This window comes from Eubalaena glacialis, chromosome 18 (assembly GCF_028564815.1).
Source record: "Eubalaena glacialis isolate mEubGla1 chromosome 18, mEubGla1.1.hap2.+ XY, whole genome shotgun sequence".
Classification (NCBI taxonomy): domain Eukaryota; kingdom Metazoa; phylum Chordata; class Mammalia; order Artiodactyla; family Balaenidae; genus Eubalaena; species Eubalaena glacialis.
The window spans coordinates 55,491,110-55,513,678 of NC_083733.1; the positions used below are offsets into that span (position 1 = coordinate 55,491,110).

The 22,569-nt window shown below is 51.4% G+C and overlaps 1 protein-coding gene across 8 annotated transcripts in view; it reads left to right on the forward strand.

The window, feature by feature from the left end:
* The window catches only part of SIPA1L3 (signal induced proliferation associated 1 like 3), a 236,803-nt gene that overhangs the window by 149,491 nt on the left and 64,743 nt on the right, over positions 1-22,569 (forward strand). For all 8 annotated transcript variants that reach the window (XM_061174284.1, XM_061174283.1, XM_061174276.1 and 5 more), the window contains 5 exons: positions 4,992-5,180; positions 6,462-6,636; positions 8,494-8,597; positions 11,400-11,557; positions 17,369-17,945. In XM_061174284.1, coding sequence (XP_061030267.1) covers positions 4,992-5,180; positions 6,462-6,636; positions 8,494-8,597; positions 11,400-11,557; positions 17,369-17,945 — 1,203 coding nt within the window. The remainder of the gene's footprint in view (positions 1-4,991; positions 5,181-6,461; positions 6,637-8,493; positions 8,598-11,399; positions 11,558-17,368; positions 17,946-22,569) is intronic.

Genomic DNA, 22,569 nt, shown 5'->3' on the forward strand with positions numbered 1-22,569 from the left:
TCTCAGTAGTCCCATGATGTGGGTCCCATTCCTCCCATTCTACAGATGAGGACTCTTGAGGCTTAGGGCTGTCACTCGTCAGGGTCCCCCAGTGGCAGAGCCAGGATATGAACCCAGACTGCCTGTGTCCCCAGCCCGTGCTCTTAACCACTCACCACTCCCTGTGGGGTTGAGTTTGTATTCTGGCTCTGGGAACAGACAGCTTGGGGTTCGGTTGGGCTCTGCCACTCTCTAGCCTTGTGAGCTTAGGCAGATGGCTTTACCCCGGATGCCTCAGTTTCTTCATCTGTAAAATAGACTTTGTACTGTTTGTTCCCTGTGTCCGGGAAAGGCGGGAGCGTTCTCCTGGACTGACACGCACCAGGTGGGATAGCACAAGGCTGCAGGGTAGTGAGTGCTCCGAGCGGCAGATACTGTGATGACGCTGCCATCGTGCTGTCGCTCTTTCCCGAAAGGTCAGAGGGCTTTTCTGGGGAGGGAAGGTTCAGCTTATGCTCAGAGTTCTGCCCTTCTCCTGTCTACACACACGTCTCGGGCTCCGGTTAACCAAGGCATGGGGGCCAGAGTGAAGGGCCCAGGCTGTTTTCCAAGCCAGCTGGCTGGCCTGCCCCAGATGGCCGCCCCCGGCCGCCAAGCAGACCGAGTGGGCTCACATCTCCCAGCAGATGGGATGGGAGTGTTGGCAGCTCTGAGCCTCCTGCTGGGGCGGGAACAGACTGGAGCTGGGCTTCAGGACCACACGCCGAAACATCAGCCCCACCCACCCTGAGCCTGGATAGGACAAGCTGCAGGCCAGGGCTGCCCTGTCCTGAGCCCCTTGCTGGCAGAACACAAGGGATGCCAAGTAGCCAGGGACTCTTTGGCCCAGCAGGCTTGGTGGGTTCCCTTTGGCCCCAAGTATGAGTTTTTGACAGCCTTAGTTTTGTTAGGGTTAGAGGTTTAGATTTTTTTTTTTCTTTATTGAAAAAGTAACAGTCACTCATTAAGAATTTAAACAGTATATATGTATACAAAGTAGAAAAGGAAGAATCTTGTATTAAGTGAAAAAAGCAAGTGTAGTAGTGAACCTCATTTGGGACCTCATTTGTGTTCAGTAGGCACCAATGATTGTGTGATGTAATCTCCAAAGCATACTGTTAAGTGGGGGGAAAAACAAACTGTAGCTTCCTATTAAGGTTAAATTTTCTTTAAATTTTTAACTACACATATGGCTTTGTGTAAAAACATTCGACGTGTGTAATGTGATAATGGCTAACACATATATTGAGTGCTCACTGTATGCCAGATACAGTGGTAAAAAAGCACTGTACATGGATTGTCTTACTGAATCTTTATAACCCTTTGCGACAGGCACTGTTATGCCCCATTTTATAGATAAGGGAACAGGCACAGAGAAATTCAGCAGCTTTCCCAGAGTCACACAGCTAGAGAAGGGGTAGAGCCGGGATTTGAACCGAGGCAGACTGACTCCCAAGTGACCTCCCAGGAAGAGCTCTTGGAGGGTGGACGCAGCACAGAGGATGGCAGGGGTGCATCTGAGTCGGGAGCTGGTGGAGAACAACCTGTGCCGATGGGAACCTCCTTGCTGATGTGGCCCTGAATCCCTTTCACAGCTCAGTGAGATGATGCCAGATGTCATCAAGGGTCAGAGCACACAGGGTCTCGCAGCCTGAGCAGCGAGTGTAGTTTTGTTTTGTTTGGTTTTAAGGCAAGGGGTTTTTTTTTGAATTTTTCTTTTGGCTGTGTCTGGTTTTAGTTGCAGCACGCGGGATGTTCGTTGAGGCATGCAGGATCTTTCATTGCGGCGTGCGGGCTTTTCTCTTCTCTAGTTGTGTGTGGGTTCTAGGGCACGTGGGCTCTGTAGTTGTGGCGCACAGGCTCCAGAGCACGTGGGCTCTGTAGTTTGCGGCAGGCGGGCTCTCTCGTTGAGGCATGCAAGCTCAGTAGTTGCGGCGTGTGGGCTTAGTTGCCCCGTGGCATGTGGGATCTTAGTTCCCTGACCAGGGATCGAACCCGCGTCCCCTGCATTGTAAGGCGGATTCTTTACCACTGGACCACCAGGGAAGTCCCGCGAGTGTAGATTTTATTGGGAGAGAGATGGAACGCTGTCAGCAGGTTCTGCACAGAGGAGAGACACGATCTGACTCAAGCTGCTGCAGGAAGAATGGACTGGAGTGGGGTGGTGGCCGGGCAGGTGCAGGGAGACCGGGAAAAGGCTGCTGTCACAGTCCAGGTAGGACGTGACAGGGGACAGGACCAGGTGGAGGGCAGAGGGGGCCACAGGTTGCAGCCTGCCAGTGCCCTACTTATTATCGCCAGCAGAGAAGGAAAAGCTGGGAGCTTTCCAAGTAGTGGCTTTTGGTCAAGTCTTCAGAGCCAAAAATGTGACGGTAGGCCGCCTGTCTCTAGTGTGGAAGAGAATGAGGATTTCTGGTCCACGCTGTCTCTTGGCCCCAGCAGAGGGCGCTGTGGGGCAGTGTCAGCAGGATAGAAAGGCGCTGATCCTGTTGGTGCCTTAATCGAAATTCACAATCCCAGGGCCACCCAGATTGGCAGGGCAGAGCATCCATATCACAGTTTTTCGTGATGTATTTCAAGACTGTCCTGCTTATCCTAAGAGAGATTTGTTTATTAATTACCAAAGCCAGAACTGGGAACTCCCAACCATGAGATCATTCATTCCTAACACGCATGCCTCTTGCCCAGGTCCTGTTTGGCAGGGTTAGGCTGTATGCTTAGAGGCAGTGTCATGACACGTCATTTTTGCCATCTCTTGCATCTGTTGACTTGGGGTGACTGTGTTTTTCCAGTTAACGCTGATCCTCCCTCGTCTTTAACCCGTAGCCCCAAGTGTATTTTGGGCGCTGACAGCAATCCCCTTGGGGGAGGATTTTTTTCCCTGTCCTGCTGCAGACTAGGGAGTCTTCTTGCTGTGGTGCAGGAGCTGCTGTGCCTCACCCAGAGCACAGCATAGCCTGGCGGCCAGCAGCACAGCGTAGATGGAAGCCTGAGCTAGTGATAGTGACGACGGGAAGCAGCAGGGGCTCTCAGACAGGGCTGGCGGCGTGTAAATTGGTACAACCACTTGGAAAACGATTTGGCAGTTCAGTAAAATTGAAGATTAACATGCCTGGTGACTCAGCAATTTCTCTCCTAGGTATAAACCCAGACGAAAATGTGTTCATGTGCACTAGGAGGTGCTTCCGTGAGTGTTCCTAACAGCACTGTTCACAGTTGTCAAACGCTGGAAGCAGTTTCCGTGCTCATCAGCAGTAGGATGGATTAAATCCATTGTGGTAAAAACGTCAGCCTCTTACTGCAACGTGGTCGTATCTCACATCCATAGCATTGAGAGAAAGAAGCCAGATAGAAAGGAATACAAACGACATGAAGCTCAGAAGCAGGCAGAAATAAATTATGGTGTGAAAAGTCAGGATAGGGTTGCCATTAGGGAGGTGGGAAAGGGCACGAAAGAGTTTCCAGAGGCTAGTAATGTATTTCTTGGTCTGGGTGGTGATACCTAGGTATTCACTCTGTGATAATTCCTTGAGCTGTACTTATATGTGTTGTATCCTTTTCTGTATATGGATTATATTTCACAGTTAAAAAAAAATTTCAAAGAGAAAAATCATGAGCTTTGGAGACGTCAGACCTGGGTTGGAATCCTGGTTCAGCCACTTAGCTGTGGTGACCGTGGCTAAGGCACCTAGTAGCCTCTTAGAGCTTCAGTTTTCTTATCTGTAAAATGGAGATAGTAAAATCTCCCCTGAACAGACCTATACCTAGATAACTGCTGTCATTCCTGGAATACAGTGCAGTGAACTGTGCCTTCATAAATGTGACTCGTTATTAAGATGTATCTGTTAGAAATTGCTTTGTCTGCAAAGTAACAGAAAACATGACTATAGCTAAAACAAATACGGGGTTATTTTAATTATCTAACAGAAGTCTGGGGGTAGGAAGTGGCAGGAAATGACTTCTGTGTGATTTTTTTTGTTGTTGTTTCTTTACTTATGATCACAAGATGGCCTCCACAGCTCCAAACATCTTATCCTTATACCAGTGTCCTTAGAAAAAATGGGCAGGTGGAAAGGGGCTTTCCTTTTACCAGGGAAGAAAATCTGCCCTAGATGTCCTCCCCAAGCTGAATTCCATCCCATCTCATTGCCTGGAACTAGTCATGTAGCCAACTATAGGAAAAACTTGGAAAGCAGCATCTGCGAAAGGGGAATGAGATGGCCATGATTGGCTTGACTCAAGGTTTTCAACCCTGGCTGCACATCAGAATCACCTGAGTAGTATTAAAAGAGACAGAGAGAGAGAGAGTGTGTGTGTGTAAGTATACAAATATACAAATATGTAAGTGTGTGTATACATACATACGTGCGTGTATACATACATGTCTGGGCCCCACCACAGACCAGCCGAATCAGAACCATTGGTGGTGATTTTATCAGGAAACCAGGTTGAAAACCAGTGTCACAATTCAAGATCCAAGATGGTACCGGTGTCCAGGGCAGGCAGGTGTTTTACATAAGAGCTTATGGTAATAAGTGTACACATAATATTATTGTGATAATGACAGTAAGAGTGTTTGTTTGAGTGTCTACATTGTGGAGCTTGTTTTATTCATTATACCTCTTATTACCTGACATAATCCATCTCCTCACCCGCACGTCAGCTCCAGGAAGACAGGGGTCTTTCTTTTTTCATCATTCGTTGAACAAATGAAGGATGTTCCATCCACTGTCTCATTTAGTTCTCCCAACAGTCCTTGAAAGCTGAGGCTCACAGATAGGCAGTCACTTGGTCAAGATCACACAGCCAGGAGGCAGCAAGTTCAAGTTGGTCCAGACCTAGTGCTTTCTGGCCCAAGAGCCCAGGCTACTAACCATCCCACATGTCGCTTTGAGAACAGGACACCCTCATGTGCTCTCATCCCTTCCCGAGTCCTGAGAGCCTCCTAACGTTCCCTCCTCTCCCTCGAGCAGCTCACCACCCTGCGTGGCTCCATCCTGGAGGACGCCACACCCACAGCTATGAAGCATGGGACAGGGCGGGGCCTGCCCCTGAAGGACGCCCTGGAGTATGTCATCCCCGAGCTCAACATCCACTGCCTGCGGCTGGCTCTCAACACTCCCAAGGTGACGGAGCAGCTGCTGAAGCTCGACGAGCAAGGGGTGAGCCGGGGGCCAGGGAGGGGGATGGGGGGGCACTGGGGCAGCAGCCTGCAGCCCCACTCCCGGTACCTCCTTCTGTCTTGGTCACTTGTTTTTTTCTCCAAAGAACAGAAACCCACTCAGGTTAGTTCCAGTAAAAGGAGGGGTCTCTTATCAAATTCTAGGGGTGCCAAGAGCCGGAATGTGACTGGGTCTTAGGAGGGAAATAGTCTAGGAACAAAACAGCCACCAGGTTCCCGTGTGTGTGTGTGTGTGTGTGTGTGCGCGCGCGCGTGTGTGCGCACGGGAGCATGTGTGTGCTCCCTCTCCCTCACTGCACACTGCCTCCCTCTGCTTCTCTGGCCCTCCCACAGCTCACAGAATTACTGTTAGGATTATAGGCACACACAGGCCCCAGCTAGCTGGCTCTCAGTCCCAGGAGAGCCTCTGACTGGCCCACACTTAGGTCACATGACTGTCGATGGTCCAATCACCAGTGAACAGAGGAATCAGGGATACATAAAACAAACATGGAGGACTTCCCTGGTGGCGCAATGATAAGAATCTGCCTGCCAACGCAGGGGACACGGGTTCGAGCCCTGGTCCGGGAGGATCCCACATGCCGCGGAGCAACTAAGCCCGTGCACCACAACTACTGAGCCTGCGCTCTAGAGCCCGTGAGCCACAACTACTGAGCCCGCGAGCCACAACTACTGAAGCCCACGTGCCTAGAACCTGTGCTCTGCAACGAGAGAAGCCACCGCAATGAGAAGCCTGCGCACCGCAACGAAGAGTAGCCCCCGCTCGCCACAACTAGGGAAAACCCGCACGCAGCAACAAAGACCCAACGCACCAAAAATAAATAAATAAAATTAATTAATTAATTAAAAAAAACAACAACATGGTTATCAAGGGCTCACCCCCTAAAAAACAATGTCGACTAGACTGAGTCCTCCAGAATTTCCTTTTGCAGAACCTTAGCCAGGTCCAGTCCACCTACTGTGGGAAGCCAGCCAAGGTCTTTCCCTTGAGAAGATGGTGTCGCCAGCTGCCCTCCGCCCTCATGTAGAAAGCACGAGAATGGCGGCACCAGCGCCTTGTTGTGCCTCTCTGGAATGGCAGGGTGGGGGAGGGACAACTGGGACGTGCCCCCATGCTTTTTTTCTTCTCTAGCTGTGGCACTGAATTCCTGTGTGACCCCGGCAGCTCCCCGGGCTCCGCGCCCGAGAGAGCCTGCTTTGTTCCATGCCCCCCTCCCTCTCTGCCTGGCCTGCCTCCCTGACGCCACTCTCGCCTCTGCAGCTCTGCCGGAAACACAAAGTGGGCATCCTCTACTGCAAGGCCGGCCAGAGCTCGGAGGAGGAGATGTACAACAACGAGGAGGCCGGGCCGGCCTTTGAGGAGTTCCTCTCCCTCATCGGAGAGAAGGTCTGCCTGAAGGGCTTCACCAAGTACGCCGCCCAGCTGGACGTCAAGAGTAAGTGGCAGTGGCGAGTGGCCTTGCGGGGGGAGCAGGGTGAGTCCCAACAGCACACTCATCCTGTGAGCTAAGGTCCAAAGGCCTGGTGATACCCAGGTGGGGACTCCGGGCAGCGGGAGCTCGAGGACTTCGTTGGTGAGAGTGCGGGCAGTGCAGCCACTCTGGACAGCAGTACCTCATACTCTAGTAAAGTCTGAAGACTCACTTGCCCTGTGTGTCAGCCCTTGCGCTCCTAGACACGTCCTCTGAGATCCTGTGCACATGTGCGCTGGGAGATGTCCTGAGGGGTCATAGCCACAGACACCTGCATGGTGCCCAGTGTGCACAAGGCCCCCGGGGAATACAGTGCTCCTGGCCAGTGTCCCCAACTAACAGGCAGGGCTGCCCTGGCCTCACAGCCACCTGGAGGTCACCTGGCTCTGGCACTGGCCAACCAAGGCTTCAGTGACCTCACCTGTCACAGCTTCTCCCCTAGAATGGAAGCCCACAAGGATAGGGATTCCTCGGTCTGTTTTACTGCTGTTTCCCGTGCACCTACAGTTAAATAAAGCTGGTGGACCACAGTGCTCAAAAAGGCCAAGGAGTAGGCTTCCAGGGTGAGTGTGGCACCGTGGAGTTACTTGCAGTGCGGTTTGTGGGTTCACTCACGCATCCAGCAAAAACAACCTCCTGGCTGTCCTCCCTGGGCAGGAAGGAGCAGTTCAAGATGATACGAGCAAATATGGGGAACCCAACCTCATGTGGGGGCTGGGCCTCAAGAACATGGCACGTGACCCGAGAGGGATGAGTTGGAATAAAATAGGCCAAGAGGGAGCAGGAAGTGCGTTCCAGGGAGAAAGAACAGCACGTGCAAAAGCCCTGAGATCTAAAGGCTGTTGTTCAGGGAATTAATGTGAAGGAGGAAGTGAGGGAGGCCGGCGGGGGCCTCACCATGCAGGACCTTTAGGGCTAAAGATTAGGGATTTGGGTCTGTTTCCTATGAGAATTTTGAAACTCATGAGAGGCAGCATTGACTACTGTTAAGGAAACACTCTGGAGTCAGACAGCCTGAGTTCCAGTCCGGACGCCACCACTCGCTGAAGCGTGCGTGACCTTGGGCAAGTCACTCCCTCCCTGTGCCTCAAGTTTCCCCCATGGAGCCCCTAATCAGGTGTTTCTCCCTGGTCATAACGCCCTCCCATTAGAGATGAACAGTATTCTGATTCTTAAGATTATCATTTCCTTCTTTTCTTCATAGTTTTGCCATCTTCATATGCATCTCTAAATAATGTAATTCGTTTTGCCTGTTTGACAACGTAATGTGAATGGCATCATACGGTTTGTGCTCCTTTGTGTCTGGCCATTGTATTCGTCGGATTTGCCCATGTGGTGGCTGTGACTCATTTCTTTTCACGGCCGTGTACTTTTCCACAGTATGAACTGTTTATCTATTCCTTGGACTAACATTTGGAGGATACTTGTACCCATATTCCGGAGCATCTGTGTACAATTTCTCTAGGCTGTGATCCTAGGAGATGAAGTGCTGGGTCATCAATTAAGCCTGTCTTCAGGTTCAGTCGATCTTACTAAAGAGTTTTCCAAAGTGTTTGTACCAATTTACACACCTGACCAGCCACACAGAGGGTTCCAGTTGCTCCACATCCCCACCAACCCTTGGCACTGTCAGACTCTTCAATGTATACCAGCCTGGTGGGTGCTTAATGTACGGTTTCCTTTTTATCTTAAATTTACTGAATTTTAGAGGGTGGAGTTAAGTGAAAACATCGAGGTAAAAACTAACACAGATGGCATGTGGGATATGGCAGGAGCCCAGGGGTTTTGGAGACGTGGTGCTAACTGGTGTTTCTGTTTCAGCTGACTCCACGGGAACCCACTCCCTCTACACGACGTACCAGGACTATGAGATCATGTTCCACGTCTCCACCCTGCTCCCTTATACCCCCAACAACAGGCAGCAGGTCAGTGGGGCCCAGGGTGGGGGGCCCAAGTGACTTCCGGTGGGTGCACAGCTGAACCCACGGCACTCTCCCTCCCCACAGCTGTTAGCTGGCTGCCTGCCCGGCACTGGCTCCCCTGGCACCATCCTGTGCAGCACGTGGAGGCCTTTGGCCCTGGAGACCCTCTGCATCACGGTCTCATCACCTGGGGGTTGGAGACTAGGTCAGGTGTCATTCACCGTCAGTTTTTTTCTAACGGTTGCCTTGGCCATCCTGCTACCCCAACTCCCCTCAAGAGTCTCTTGAGTCATCAGGGATCCTGTGGGAAAAAAAAAAAGTGAATCAGTCAACATTATTTCGACTGCAAGTGACAGAAGCACAAATCAAACTGGCAAAAGCAAAAAATGGGATTTACTGGGTTAGGTAATTCTCACGTACTGGGAGAGGGCTGGCTTTAGGTATGGCTGGATCTAGGAGCTCAAACAGTGTTAGGAAGTCTTTGCATTTCTCGCCTCTGCTTTTCTTCGTAGTGGCCTTATTCACAGATCTTCCCAAGTAGTGCAGAGTCGCCCCCCAGCCGCCCTCGCCTTACATCCCACCAGCTTTGCTACCACGGGAGAAAGAGAGCTGTGTCTTGCGGAAGTCCCAGAAACGTTTCAGGAATGAATCTCATTGGACCACTCACTTGCCAGGCCCAGGGCAGGGATGGAATGGGCTGATTGGCCAAGCCTGAAGGACATGCCCACCCCTAGAGAGGGCGAGTGAGGTCAGCTCAGCTTGAACCGTTGACAGAGATCAGGGAGGTGCTTTCCCAAGCGGGATGGAAATGGCTGCCAGAAGGAGGAGGAGGAGGTGCTGGGTGGGTACAACAGCTGACGCCCACCGCCAGGGGCCTCCTCTCCTGGACACGCCATGCATGCTCAGTCCGGGAGCAGTTTCTAATGAACAGAAACCCCACAGACTTATGGTTTAGTGTATATATTTTTTTCCATTGGTACAGGTGATGTTGTAGATTTCACTGGCCGAAAATGGTCAAATATCAGTGATTTCAGAAGGTTCACCTAATAGCAGCTGTAAGAGCATTGCTGTCATTAGGCCTGGGTTGGAGTTCTTTCTCTGCCACTTCCTAGCTGTGTAATCTCACCTCCCTGAGCCTCAGATCCCTCCTCTGTAAAATGGGCGGAATGGTAGCACCCATGTCTCGGGGTCATTGGGAAAGGACCCTGCACTCACGCGTGAAACTGGGGCTCGAGTCAGGGCGCGACACGGGAGGCGCACAGGAAGCAGACAGAAACCTACTCCTGGACGTCTGGGAGGCATGGTGAGGAAAGCTTGGGTTGTGGAGTCAAGCAGAAGTGGGTTCAAATCCTGGCTGTTTCCCTCCATGACTGTGTGACTTAGGGCAAGACGTTTAACCCCCAGGAACCTAACTTTTCCCATCGGTAAAAGGAGGTAGGATGAGTTAACGCCTCACAGCCTTGTTGTAATGATGAAACGAGGACTTCCCTGGTGGCGCGGTGGTTAAGAATCCGCCTGCCAATGCAGGGGACACGGGTTTGATCCCTGGTCCGGGAAGATCCCACATGCTGCGGAGCAACTAAGCCCGTGAGCCACAACTACTGAGCCTTCACTCTAGAGCCCATGAGCCACAACTAATGAGCCCGCACACCCTAGAGCCCACACGCAGCAAAGAAGACCCAGTGCAGCCCCAAAATAAATAAATAAATAAAAATTTAAAAAAAAAAAAGATGAAACGAGGTTGCAGCTTTCAGATGTGGATGTAAAATGCCTAGTACAGGGCCGGCCACAGTAATGGGTACTTTATCTAGCAATTTAATTTAATCCAGTGTAAAACACACATAAAGAGCTAACAGTTCAACAGTGTGAGTTGTGCCACTCAGTGTGACTGGATTTCACACCGCGGGCCGCCTCATGTAGAGCTACATGTGTCTCCCATCTGCGGACCTCACGTGGCCAATGGGAATTCCTAACAGTTACATGAAGACTAAACTTGTACAAATAAGAACAATGTAATTTCAGCAAACAAGTAAAATGCCGTGAGTACATGATCGCCTACAAAGATGACAGAGTTTTTCTCAGAGACCGTGACAGGCGGGGGAGTAAGGACAGGGCTCCTGTGGGCTGGTCTGAAGCCGCTGCCCCAACCTTCTCAACTCAGGTGTCCGGGGAAGGGGCGGCAGCAGGGATGGGCCCTGCCAGCGGTCTCGGGTCTGACTCTGCCATCATCTGTGAGCATGGCCTTGAGCAAGTCGAAAGCTACCAGCCCATGCTCTTCTCCAAGAGATGTTTCTGGAGCAGCTGCTGTGTGCCAGGCTCTGCTCTAGGCACTGAGGATACAGCAGTGGGCAGCGAACAAAGCAGACAAAAACCCTTGTTCTCATGGAGCTGACACTGTAGTGGGAAAAGACAGACAAGAAACAAAAGGAAGAGGGGAAGCCGCTGTACGCTAAGTGTCAACAAGTGTTAAGTAATAAAGGCAGAAAAGCAGAGGGGGTGACATCATGGATAAGACAGTCAGCGAAGGCCTCGTGGTAGGGTGACGTTTCAGACAAGACCTGAAGGAGGGAGGGCGGGAGCGAGCCATGTGGGCATCTGGGGGAAGAATGTTCCAGGCAGCGGGAAGAGTCAGGGCAGGGGCCTTGAGGAGGAAATGTCTCTGGAGTGTTTGAGGGGCAGCAGGAGGCCAGTGTGGCTGGAGCAGAGTGAGCGAGGGGGGCACTGAAGGAGCCGGCAGAGAGGTGACGGGGCGGATCGTGAGCCTTGAGCCGACCATGACGTTTTCCTCTCCCCGCCGTTTACCAGCTACTAAGGAAGAGGCACATAGGAAACGACATCGTGACGATCATCTTCCAGGAGCCCGGGGCGCTGCCTTTCACCCCCAAAAACATCCGCTCCCACTTCCAGCACGTCTTCATCATCGTCCGGGTCCACAAGCCCTGCACTGACAGCGTCTGCTACAGGTACGCGCCCACGCCCCGCCCCTGCGTGCACCGGAGACCACCAAAGCTGGTTTCCAGCATCCGGGCAGCGCGCGGCAGAGAGAGAGAGGGGACAGCTGGCCCAGGTGGGCTGCCTCCTGCGTTTCTTGTTTGTGCTTCAGTAGGGGAGCGCTGTTCACACCTTCCCACACCCTCTGAGAGAGTGATTCTTAACCAGAAAAGGGGCATGTCACCCCAGTTTCGATAAGCAAACCATCAGGGATTTGTATTTGCCTGGAATCTTTTGGTTGCAAGGGACAGAAAACCCACCTCAAAAAGGCAGTTATATACGTTGGTTCTCATAAATGACACGTTCAGGCCTAGCCGCATGTGCTCCACTTCCCTGTCTGTCGCTTCGTTTGCTGGCAGCTCCAAGCTTAACATCTTCCCAGCTGCAAATCCAGCAAAAAGAGAGCTTTCCTTTCCCAGGAAAAGAAGCCCCAGGATTGAGGCTCATTGACCTGTTTGGGGTCACGTACCCATCCTAGAGTAAGACCACCAGCTATGCCTGGGCACAGGGCGCATGGGCTGAGAGTCACAGGAAAATCGGAATATGGAAGGATGGAGACAGGGCAGGCAGGGGCCCCCGTCGGGAGGCAGAGCTGAGGGTTCTCTTAGTTCGCAGATCAAGAAGTGACACAAGCCTCAGACCCATTCAGCGTCCTCCCCAAGCACCAGTTCTCACCCGGGGGCGTGGCCGGCCCCCAAAGGACAAATGGAAAGCTCTCTGGCCTCTTACCTCTGACCCCCAACCACCTAGTTGCCTGTCACAGAGGCAACTACTATTAGCTATTTCTCATGTATCCTGATACCTTCGGGCCATACAGGCAAATGCTTACAAGTATTCCTTTTCCACCTTTTTAACACACATGGTACCATATCCCACACACTGTTCCGCATTCTGTATTTCTTCGCTCAACAGCCTTTGAGAACTTTGCACACCAGTCCGTAAAGTGCCTCTTCCTTCTTTATGACTGTGTATTAGTCCATCACATGGATGCCTGAGAATCTCCCCCCATCCCTTATCGATGGGTGTTTGGGTTGTTTCCTGTCGCCTGCTGTTACACTCCCCCCTGCAGTGCATAACCTAGTTTTGTGGGGGGTTTTTTTGTTTTTTGTTTTTGTGTTTTGGCCGTGCTGTGCTGCTTGTGGGATCTTAGTTCCCCAACCAGGGATTGAACCCGGGCCCTCAGCAGTGAAAGCACTGAGTCCTAACCACTGGACTGTCAGGGAAGTCCCCATAACCTAGTTTAGACTGTCATTGCACACGTGTCCAAGTACACAACTGGGATAGATAAAGTCCCAAGCATGGAGTTACTGGGCCAAAGGGTACGTGCGTAGGTACACTGGGTGGTCTCAGTGGAATTGCCAGAATCTCCCAGTTTCTTCTTGGCCAAATGTGTGAGAGAAGAGAGGTGGATTCCAATATGCAGGACGTGCTGTTTGACCACCAGGCTGGATGTGTTGCCCAGTGGCCGCTGGGAGCCAGTACACTGCATGGCAGGGCCTTCACACGGCACAGGCCCAGGCCTGCAGCCCCCCTCCCTCACCCCCACCCATTTGTTCCCGGGACAGAGCAGCAGCTACGAGGGCCTGCACCTCCAGGCTTCATGTGGGCCTGAGGTTACTTAGATGCTGTCGATGTTCCTCGGCAGCTCAAAGGTAGCCCTGGTGAGCAAAGATGGAGTTGTTCTCGAGCTCACACACACATACACACAGACACAGAAGGAGACAGCCCTCCTGTAGCACATCAGAAGCAGGGGGCTGCTGGGTGGGCCCTTCTCCCCGTTCTCCTAACTGTGAGCTCCCCTCTCCTACCTGGGTTATCGCAGGAGCCTGCGGCTGACCTCCTGCCTTTCCAGGCCGGCCTTCACATGGTTTCCAGAACGATCTCTTTTTTTCTGACACACAAAGGTTTCTTGTTTTTTTTGCAATTCAATTTAAAATATTTTTATTATGCAATGTTTTAAACGTTCTGAAAAGTACAGAGGATAATATAACAGACACCCATGTGCCTACCACCAAATCTAACAGATGTTAACATTTTGCCATATTTGCTTCAGCTCTCCCTTTATTTCTGAAGAAAGAAAATGTTAGAGATACAACCAAAGCTGCCCCTCCCGCAACCCCTTTCCTCCCCTTCTCTCCTTCCCCACACGCAGCTGCTCTCTGGACAGACCTTCCCCTGTCCCCACCCACCCCCCCGGTGTCCCCAAACACGTTTCTGTCTCAGCACTCATCACTCTGTAGGAACAAACTGTCGATGTGACTCTCGCCTCCCTCGAGGGTAAGCCCACGTCATACTCACCTTCATACATCTGTGCTGGCCCGGCGCTTGCCATGTAGAGGACCCCAAAGACGCCTTTGCCAACTAGACACGTGCCTGGCCCAAACATTGTAGGCCTTGAGAAGATAGTTGTTGAATAAATAGTTGTGAGTGTTCTAGAAATACTGTAGCTACAGCTACAGCTACAGGTGACCTGGTGGTCGCACCATCTCCTGGCTGCATAAGGAGGTGCCGCCCTTTCCCGCTCGCTTCAAGTGCGTACTTTCTGCATAGCGCACCAGCATCCCTGCAGCCTGTGGGCTGGGGAAACCCCATCCCTCCTGCTGGGGAAGTGAGGGACCAGCTGTTCTGATTGTCCAGAAACCTTCGGCAGCTTGCAGTTTCATAATTCTTAAAATCATGAATCAGGACTATGGGAAGAGCCCAAATCTGTCACTCTAAGCAGCCACGTCCTGAGTGAAGAAGCTGCAGAGCCATTCACATCTGTAAAGCACAGTCTGAACACGGCTTTAATTAGAGTAGAGAGACTGGCGAGGTTGTCTTATCCATCCCCCTGCCTGGAGGCAAGGCCACGCCCACAGGCTTTCCCACAGAAGAAAAGCTGCCTGGTTTGTGTGGCCTTTGAAGAACCTCTCCACCGGGAAATGCCTTTTTCTGTCCAACCTACACATTGGTAGGAATCTGTTTCTTCTTGGTCTGTCTGTTCAAGTTTAAATCATTACTTTAATCAGTATTGAACACCTGTGCCGGCTCTGGGGCATCAGCTGAGCCCAGGTGGGTGGCACCTGCCCACACACATTCCCGGGATGTAGAGAAGGTTTCACTGGCCAGTGAACTGTGGAGGTGGAGAGCAAGGGGTCTGGCCTGACCCACCTGGGTCTGCAGTAGCTCTCTCCGTGGTCTCCTGCACATTCTCTGGTCCCGTCCATCCCTTTCTTCGTGGGGCAGCCACGGTGATCCTTGCAGATTGTCAGCCTGGCACATGCATTCATCAGGGACCCGCAAGAAGCAGGTGCCCCCCACTCTGGGTTTTAACTGAGGGATTAATGAACAGACTAATAGGTGTGGGTATGTTAAAGGAACCAATACAGGAAAGTGAGACATCCAGGGACCAGCAACAGCAGGGAGCCATTACCCCACCCCCAGGGATGAGGTCAGAAGGAGATGGGAGAAGTTTCTGGAAACTAGGGAGAACTATGGCTTTGGGAGAGGGGCTGCGCAGCAGGAGCTGTGGCTGTTGAGTAAAGGGCCCAGGACTACAGCCACTGCCACCATCCGAGCCCAGCAGGGAGGCAGTGAGGAGAAATAAGTACTCCACCCTCTCTCCTCTCCCCTTCCCGTAGCCTGGCCAGGGGAACCCAGCGAAGGTCGCACAGCCTGTAGAAACCCACCTTCCAGGACAGGAAATGGTAGAGACTGCATCTGGGGGCACAGGCGGTGAATAGCCAGCCCAGATGGTAAAATGGTTGCTTGTTTCAAGGTGAAAAGCGCCAACTCACCATCAAGGCATGGCCTAGCCTGGTCCCTGGTGACCTCATCAGCCTTCCACCCTTCACTGCCTGGGCTCTGGGCACCCCGGCCTCACCTCGCCCTGCGCGTGCTGTTTCCTGTCGGGCCTTGTTCCTCCCATGCCCACTGCCTGCACGGCCCTCCCCTCAGCTCTTCCTCTGTCTCCTACTCAGCTGCAGATCCCAGCATAATTTCTCTTCCTCACAGCGGCCCTCCCAGAACACTAAATCCCCAGGGCCCAAGAGGGGGGGCGTCCCAGAAGCGCTGGTCAAACAAATGCATGAATGTCACCCTGTCCCCGTGTCAAGTTGGGTGGGGGCTTGGGAGTCGAAACCTGAACAAGCCTTTCATTGTGGTTGGGTTTCACAAAACAGGTTTTAATGAAGAATCTCATTATTTTAAAAATTGTCTTACGGTATGAAATCTCTCCCAACACCGTAATCACAAGCTGACATTTTTATAGAAAGTGAATGCAGTACTCTCTAAGAAAAACCTCATTTTCAGCACCTCATACTGTTTTTTAATCGTCATTATGTAAACAGCATAACTCATGGTGTCTCTGGAGCCCCTTTAAATGTCTTTCCGTGAGAGTTGTCTTCCCCTGCCCCCTGGGTGTTCACTCTGGCAGGTGCTATAGCCTTTCTGCCTGATACTAGAAATCGTCGAACTTGTAGCCACTGAGTCTCGATTTGGTCATTAGAATGTCACAAACAAGGTTCATCAAGTCTAAACTTGACTTATCAGCAAATCTCCTGCCTCCCAGCTCAGGATTGCCTCTGCCTAGGAACCTCGGTGGCTGGGGAGTCTGTTTTTCCGCCTTGCACTTCCCCTCCCCCAGGCCTGCTCACTGCCAGTTTCTGACCTGTCCAGGGTTGGAGCACAAGGAGAAAACGGGAGACAGGGAAGTGTCACTGGGGCTCTGGTCACAGCTGGCTGCGTGCTCTCTGGGCTCTGCGGGGGCTCCCTGCCCACCTTCTACATCTCCCAGGCAGGAGCAGACCCAGGTCTCCTCCCAAATATAAGGGTCACCTAGGACGGCCCCTATTCATGGGGCCACTTTCTCCAAAGATTTTCCGCCCAATGAGATCCTCCCTCTCTAATTTGCATAGTGGGTGAGAAGGTTATTTGGGGGAACAGGTTTTAGATCATTTCCTTTTTACTTTCTCACTCAGTTGCTATCTGATTTCTATCATAATAGCATCTCAGTCAAAACTGAAGTAGGAAGAGCCCCATCCTAACTTCCCCATACAATGAATTTTCAGAACACCCTTTGTAGAGATGATTTACAAAGCGTGTTAGTCTTACACAAGTGTCTGAAAGAAGTAAATAACAGAATGTTCCATATCAGTCAGGTGTTCCTACAATAATGCTGCTTAACAAACCACCCTGAAGCTCAGTGGCTCACAAACATATCATTTTTTCTTGGCTCACACATCTGCAGGTCAGCTGAGGTCTGGCTGGCCCTGGCTGCAGGTCTGCTCCAGGTGTCCTCATCCTCCTGGACCAGTAGGCCCCAGGGCATGTTCACCTCATGGCGAGGGCAGGTGCATAGGAGGCAAGCCTGGCCCGCACACACATTTGTGCCTTTGCTCAAAAGCCATTGGCCAAATCAAGTCACATGACCAGGCTCAGGATCAATGGGGTGGGGATGTACCTGCCCACAAAGGTAGAGAAGGAGGGGTGAATTTTTGCCAAACTATAATTTACCGCAAGCCTGTATGTATGTAAAACAAGATTAACTTAAATTGAACAATACTAGGAAAATTATCCTTTGAATATCAGTGGATGTTCTAACATCTGTTGTATAGGAAGTAAAAATGCATGCATGTGCCCTAAGACTTTCTCCAGTTTCCATTCTAGTTGGCTGGCAACTTACTAGTTAGACGTAGACTTCCGTTCTTAGAAAGGAAACTCCTCCTTCTGGTCATGTATTGTCTTTCTAAAGGAACTCTCAAGTGCCTATCTTTCTACCATCTAAATAATTTCTCCCTCCTCAGTATGGCTGTGACCCGATCCAAAGACGCTCCTCCTTTCGGACCCCCCATCCCCAGTGGAACCACATTCCGCAAATCTGATGTCTTCAGAGACTTCTTGCTGGCCAAGGTGATTAATGCTGAGAATGCCGCGCATAAGTCCGACAAGTTCCACACCATGGCCACCAGGACCCGCCAGGAGTACCTCAAGGACCTGGCTGAAAACTGTGTCTCCAACACACCCATTGACTCCACCGGCAAATTCAACCTCATCTCCCTGACGTCCAAGAAGAAGGAGAAGACAAAAGCCCGGGCAGGCGCTGAGCAGCACAGCGCCGGGGCCATCGCCTGGAGGGTGGCGGCTGAGGACTTCGCCCAGGGGGTAGAAATCGACTGCATTTTGGGAATTTCCAACGAGTTTGTGGTGCTCCTGGATCTACGCACCAAGGAGGTGGTGTTCAACTGCTACTGCGGGGATGTCATCGGCTGGACCCCAGACTCCTCGACGCTCAAAATCTTCTACGGGCGAGGGGACCACATCTTCCTAAAGGCCTCTGAGGGTTCTGTGGAGGACATAAGGGAAATTGTCCAGAGGCTGAAGGTAAGGGAGAGAGCTTCTCAAGGGTGCAGCAGTTCTGTGGTCTGGCAGAGGCCTTAGGAACCACTAAAATGCCTCCCTGAGCCCAGTCAGTTAGGCCAGGACACTCATCGGCCCCAAGAGAATCAGAATTGTCACTTACACACCAGGGGTCTAGTGGGTCCCACAGCCTGGGTTCTTTCTGGGGAAGGTGTCTGAGGCTCTCCGTGCCATCACCTTGGGAGGACAAAAGGCATATTTACTCACTCAAGATGTTGATAGGAAAGATAAGTTTAAACTCATGTTAAAAATGTAAGGATACTTTCCAGAAGAATTAAAACAGAATGAAAGGCTTCCAGACCATTAAAATATAGGACAGAAACAGGATGTTGCGGTGGGGAGTATACAAAAGCATAATAAAAGAAACAAAACAAACAGAAAATTGTATGGCAGGAATAATTCCACATTAGTAATCACAATAAACGTGAGTGGTTTAACATCTCCTGTTAAAAAACAAAGACTCACAGTCTGGATAAAAATCTTAACCCTAAGCTCTCGGTAGCTCAGGCTCGGACTGTTGCCAAACCAAGGATAGCAGATTGGTTTCAAGTCAGCTGACAGCTTAGTTGGTAATGGCTGTTTGAAGCATTGGGCTAAGAAGTACTAAGGCCACATCTGAGCCCTGTGTGAAGGAATGCTGTGGTCGGTGATTGGCTCTCAGTGGGTTTAGCAGAATGGCATGTCATGCGTGGAATAGAGAAGGCAGTGTATCACGGGAGTTAACAACACAGGTTCTTGAATCGGAGGGCCTGGTTTCAACTCCCGGCACTGCCACTTACCAGCTGTGTAACCTCACCCTGTTACTTAACCGCTGGGTGACTCAGTTTCCCCATCTGAAAAATGGGAACAGTAATCATCCTACATCATGTAAAAGTTTTAAGGATTGGATGAGTTATGTGGCCCAGGCAAGCTGGCCTGACTTGGGAGGCCGTGACCTCCAGAGGCCACTGTGACAGCTGGCTGTCCTCACCCTTCTAGGTCTTTGCACTTGCTCTTTGAGTTCAGTTGGATTGGTAAAGCCCTGCTCTCAGCTTCCCTGACTCCAAAATTCATGCCCCGCCTTAGACTACCACACTGTGGTAGCTTGTATGTAGATTTCCCATTAGGATGGGAGGTCCGTGAATGAGGGCCTCTGACTGTTTTGCTCACTTGCTTATCTCATATGCACAGATCAGAGGTGGCACATAGTAGGTGGTCAGTAAATGCTGATTAGTTGGTTAGTTGAATGAGATGACTGAACCCTGACTCTGTGCTAATGAGCCATTTATGTGCATGACCTCACAGTTCTTCACCCACCCCGTGGAATGTAGGCACTGTTTTTATCCCCACTTGACAGATGAGAAATGCAAGGTTCAGAGAGGTATAGATACTCACAGAAGGTCATACAGTAGGTGGCAGACTGGGATCTGAATCCAGATTTTTCTGACTCCAAAACCTGTTTGTGCCTAGACTTGAGGCTGATAACTAACTGCTTACTTGGCATCTCCACTTGACCTTGAAACTTAACATGTCTAAGAGCAAGCTCCTAGTTTCCTTCCCCATGCCTCCCAGGGTTCTCCTGTCTCAGCAGAGGACAAGCCCAAATGAGTGCATTTGTGGGATCAGAGGCCTCGCCATCAGCCTCACTCCCCTTTCTCTCACACCCACATCCAATCTGTCAGCTCCGTCTCCAATAGGCAGGCTACCCTACTTCTCCCCCTTCCATAGCCCCTCCTGGCCTATCCGGTAGCCTCCTCGCTGGTCTCCTTTGCGTCAACACTTGCTTCCCTGTGGTCTCTTCTCAGTAAGGTCATCAGAGGGATCCGATCATGTCACTGCTCTGCTCAAACCCCTCAGCTCACTCTGGGTAAAAGCCCAATTCCTTACAGTGGCCCATGAGGCCCTGCATGGCCTCTCTGTCAGCCTCTCTGATCTTGTCCCCCCTTGCTCTCCCTGCTCCAGGCACAGACCTCTGCTGTTTCCAGAGTGTGCTCATCAGGCATCCAGCCTCAGAGCCTTTGCACTGCCTGTGCGCTCTTGCTGGAACACTTTCCCTCATCCCCACATGGCTCCCTCCCCTTCTATATGCCTTTAGTCAGATGTCATCTGTCAGTGAGGCCTCATTATCCAAAATTGCAAACTCCCCTCCCCAACTTGGCCCTGAGCTTGTTCCACCCACTTTCCCTGCTTTAATTTTCTCGATAGCACCTACCACCATCTGACGTGTATTTTTACGAATTTGTTGTTTGCCGCTGTATCCTCAGCACCTAGGCCAGCGTCTGGTGTGCAGTAGGCACTCAGTGACTGTGGACTGAATGCTCGCATGCGTGCTACCCTGTAGTAATAGCAAAAGTGGCCATTCATGGGGGGCTGACTGTCTGACTGCCTGCAGCCTTGCACAACCTTGCATTTCTTCTTCCCAAAAGCCCAGTGAGGGAGACACTGTTATCACCCCCGATTCACAGATGAGGAAGCTGAGGCCCAGAGAGGTAAAGCGACTTGCCCAGGGCCCAGAGTGAGTTAAGGGTTCTTAAACATGAGAGGTCTTCCTCCCAAAATCCTGACAGCAGCTTGCATTTCTTGAGCAGTGACCGTGCCAGGCACTGTGCCAGGCTACATGTTTTACCCACATCCTCTCTGTCCCACGCCCACCCCCGTGCCTACTGTTGGTGCAGTGCTTTTAGAGCACATTTCCACAGCTCCCCTCACAATCTCAATGCCCCAAAGCCCGCTGAGAAACCGGGCAGCCAGGAAGTGATGACATAAGCCATCTTCTGTGAAGGGACAGGCCCATCTTAAATGGCTCCCAAGGTGTGTCTTCTTTGTGAAGTCCTCCAGGGTGAGGGGTCCACACCCTCCCCCAGCACAGCTGGGATTCAGACATCCTTTGTTTGTTAAGTCGACAGGTTTTATTATGTGCCGGGCGCTGGGCCGGGCAGTGCTGGGACTCAGCAGTGACCTTGGTGGGCCCAGGCTCCCGTCTGAGGCAGACACTGAACAGGAATCACAAGTGCCAAGATGCTAAAAGGCAGAGTGTTGAGGATGCCAGGGGAACGTATCATGGTGGGCGGTCTCAAACCCACAGATGGGATGCAGCCCCCAGACATATTTAATTAGTTACCAATGCTTAACATTCCGAAGATTTCATATGAACCTAGCTTTCTGGCTTCTCTTGAAAAACTGGGGGATCTGGCTATCCAGGGCCTATGTTTATACTGGTCAGGGGTCAGCTGAAGCAGGGTGTTGGGTGCCCCCTTTACACAGGGCATGAGTGCACCGTTTGACCATGGTTCTCACCAGCCTGCATCTCCCATTACCCACCAAGCACCCCAGCTTGTGAGCCTTGGCCCGGGGTGGAGCGAGGCTTCCCTGAGGAAATGACTTAAACTGAGACTAGAGCAGTAAGTAGGAATCATCCTGGTGAAGAATGAGGGGGAAAATAAATAAAAGAGAGAAAAAAAAAAGGCAGGGGAAGCAGCATAGCAGCAGGGAAAACAGCACAGGGGCTAAAAGATAGAGTTAAGGAGTCAGATCTGCTTTATGACCTTGGGCAACTGACATGCCTCAGATTCCCCAGCTGTAAAACAAGCAAATTATTGTATGTACGTCATAAGTGAGATATTAGAGAAATTGGGCATTGAAAGGACTTGTGTGTCCAATGCCTGGCACACAAATATCGGTCCCCAAGAAAATTAGCTTTAAAGGGGGTAGGGTGGCCGCATGACACAGCAGAGGTTCCTCTGAACTGATTGTTTGGTCTCATAAGGTGTTCCGTGTGCCATGGAGCCTTTCTGGAACCTTGTGAACATCAGGAATGGTGTTCTTCTTTGGGTGGGGCTGCCTTCGGGTTGTTAACAAAAGCAAATGGCACAGAAGTTTCAGGACACTAAGCCAGAGCAGCCCGAGTTCCCCTACTGGCTCTCTCTCCCCCACCCAAAATGAGCCAAAGCAGCCATACTGGGTCGTTACAGGCTGAGCTGCTAAAAGAAAGAGAGAGAGAGACTGAGAAATCCAGTGGCTGAAATAAGATGGGAGTTTATTTCTTTTGTAGTTAGCGCTCAGGCTGCTCAAAGCTGGCAGAGACAGCTCAGGGACTCACGTCCCTTCCTCCTGTGGCTCCTTCTTTCCCTTCGATATTGTACTTTTCAGCATGGTCAACGTGGAGTCACTCCATATCCATGTTCCTGTCTGCAGGAAGGGAGAAAGCGTGAGCGTGGAGGACAAACAATTTTATTTTTAAAAACACCGTTCCATCACTGTTGCCCAAAACCAAGTCATGTCCACACCCAGCTGCAAGGGAAGCTGAGAAATGTGGTCCCCAACCAGTTGGCCATGCACCCATCAAAACTCTTGATTTGCGGTGGGCAGGGGAGTCTCATTACTCAAAGGAAGAAGGGGAGGATGGAGAGTGGAAGGCACTTAGCAGTCCTGCACAGCAGTGCCTGAGCCGTCGGGGCCTCTGCGGGGGGTGGCTCTCGGAACAGCCCGGGACTCCCAGGGCTGGTGCTGCCTAATCGGGCACAGGCACGGACACACAGGACTCTCCTGTGAATCACCCACAGCCAAATTCTTCAGACACAAGGGTGACGGCTTCAAAGGGAAGAAGAAT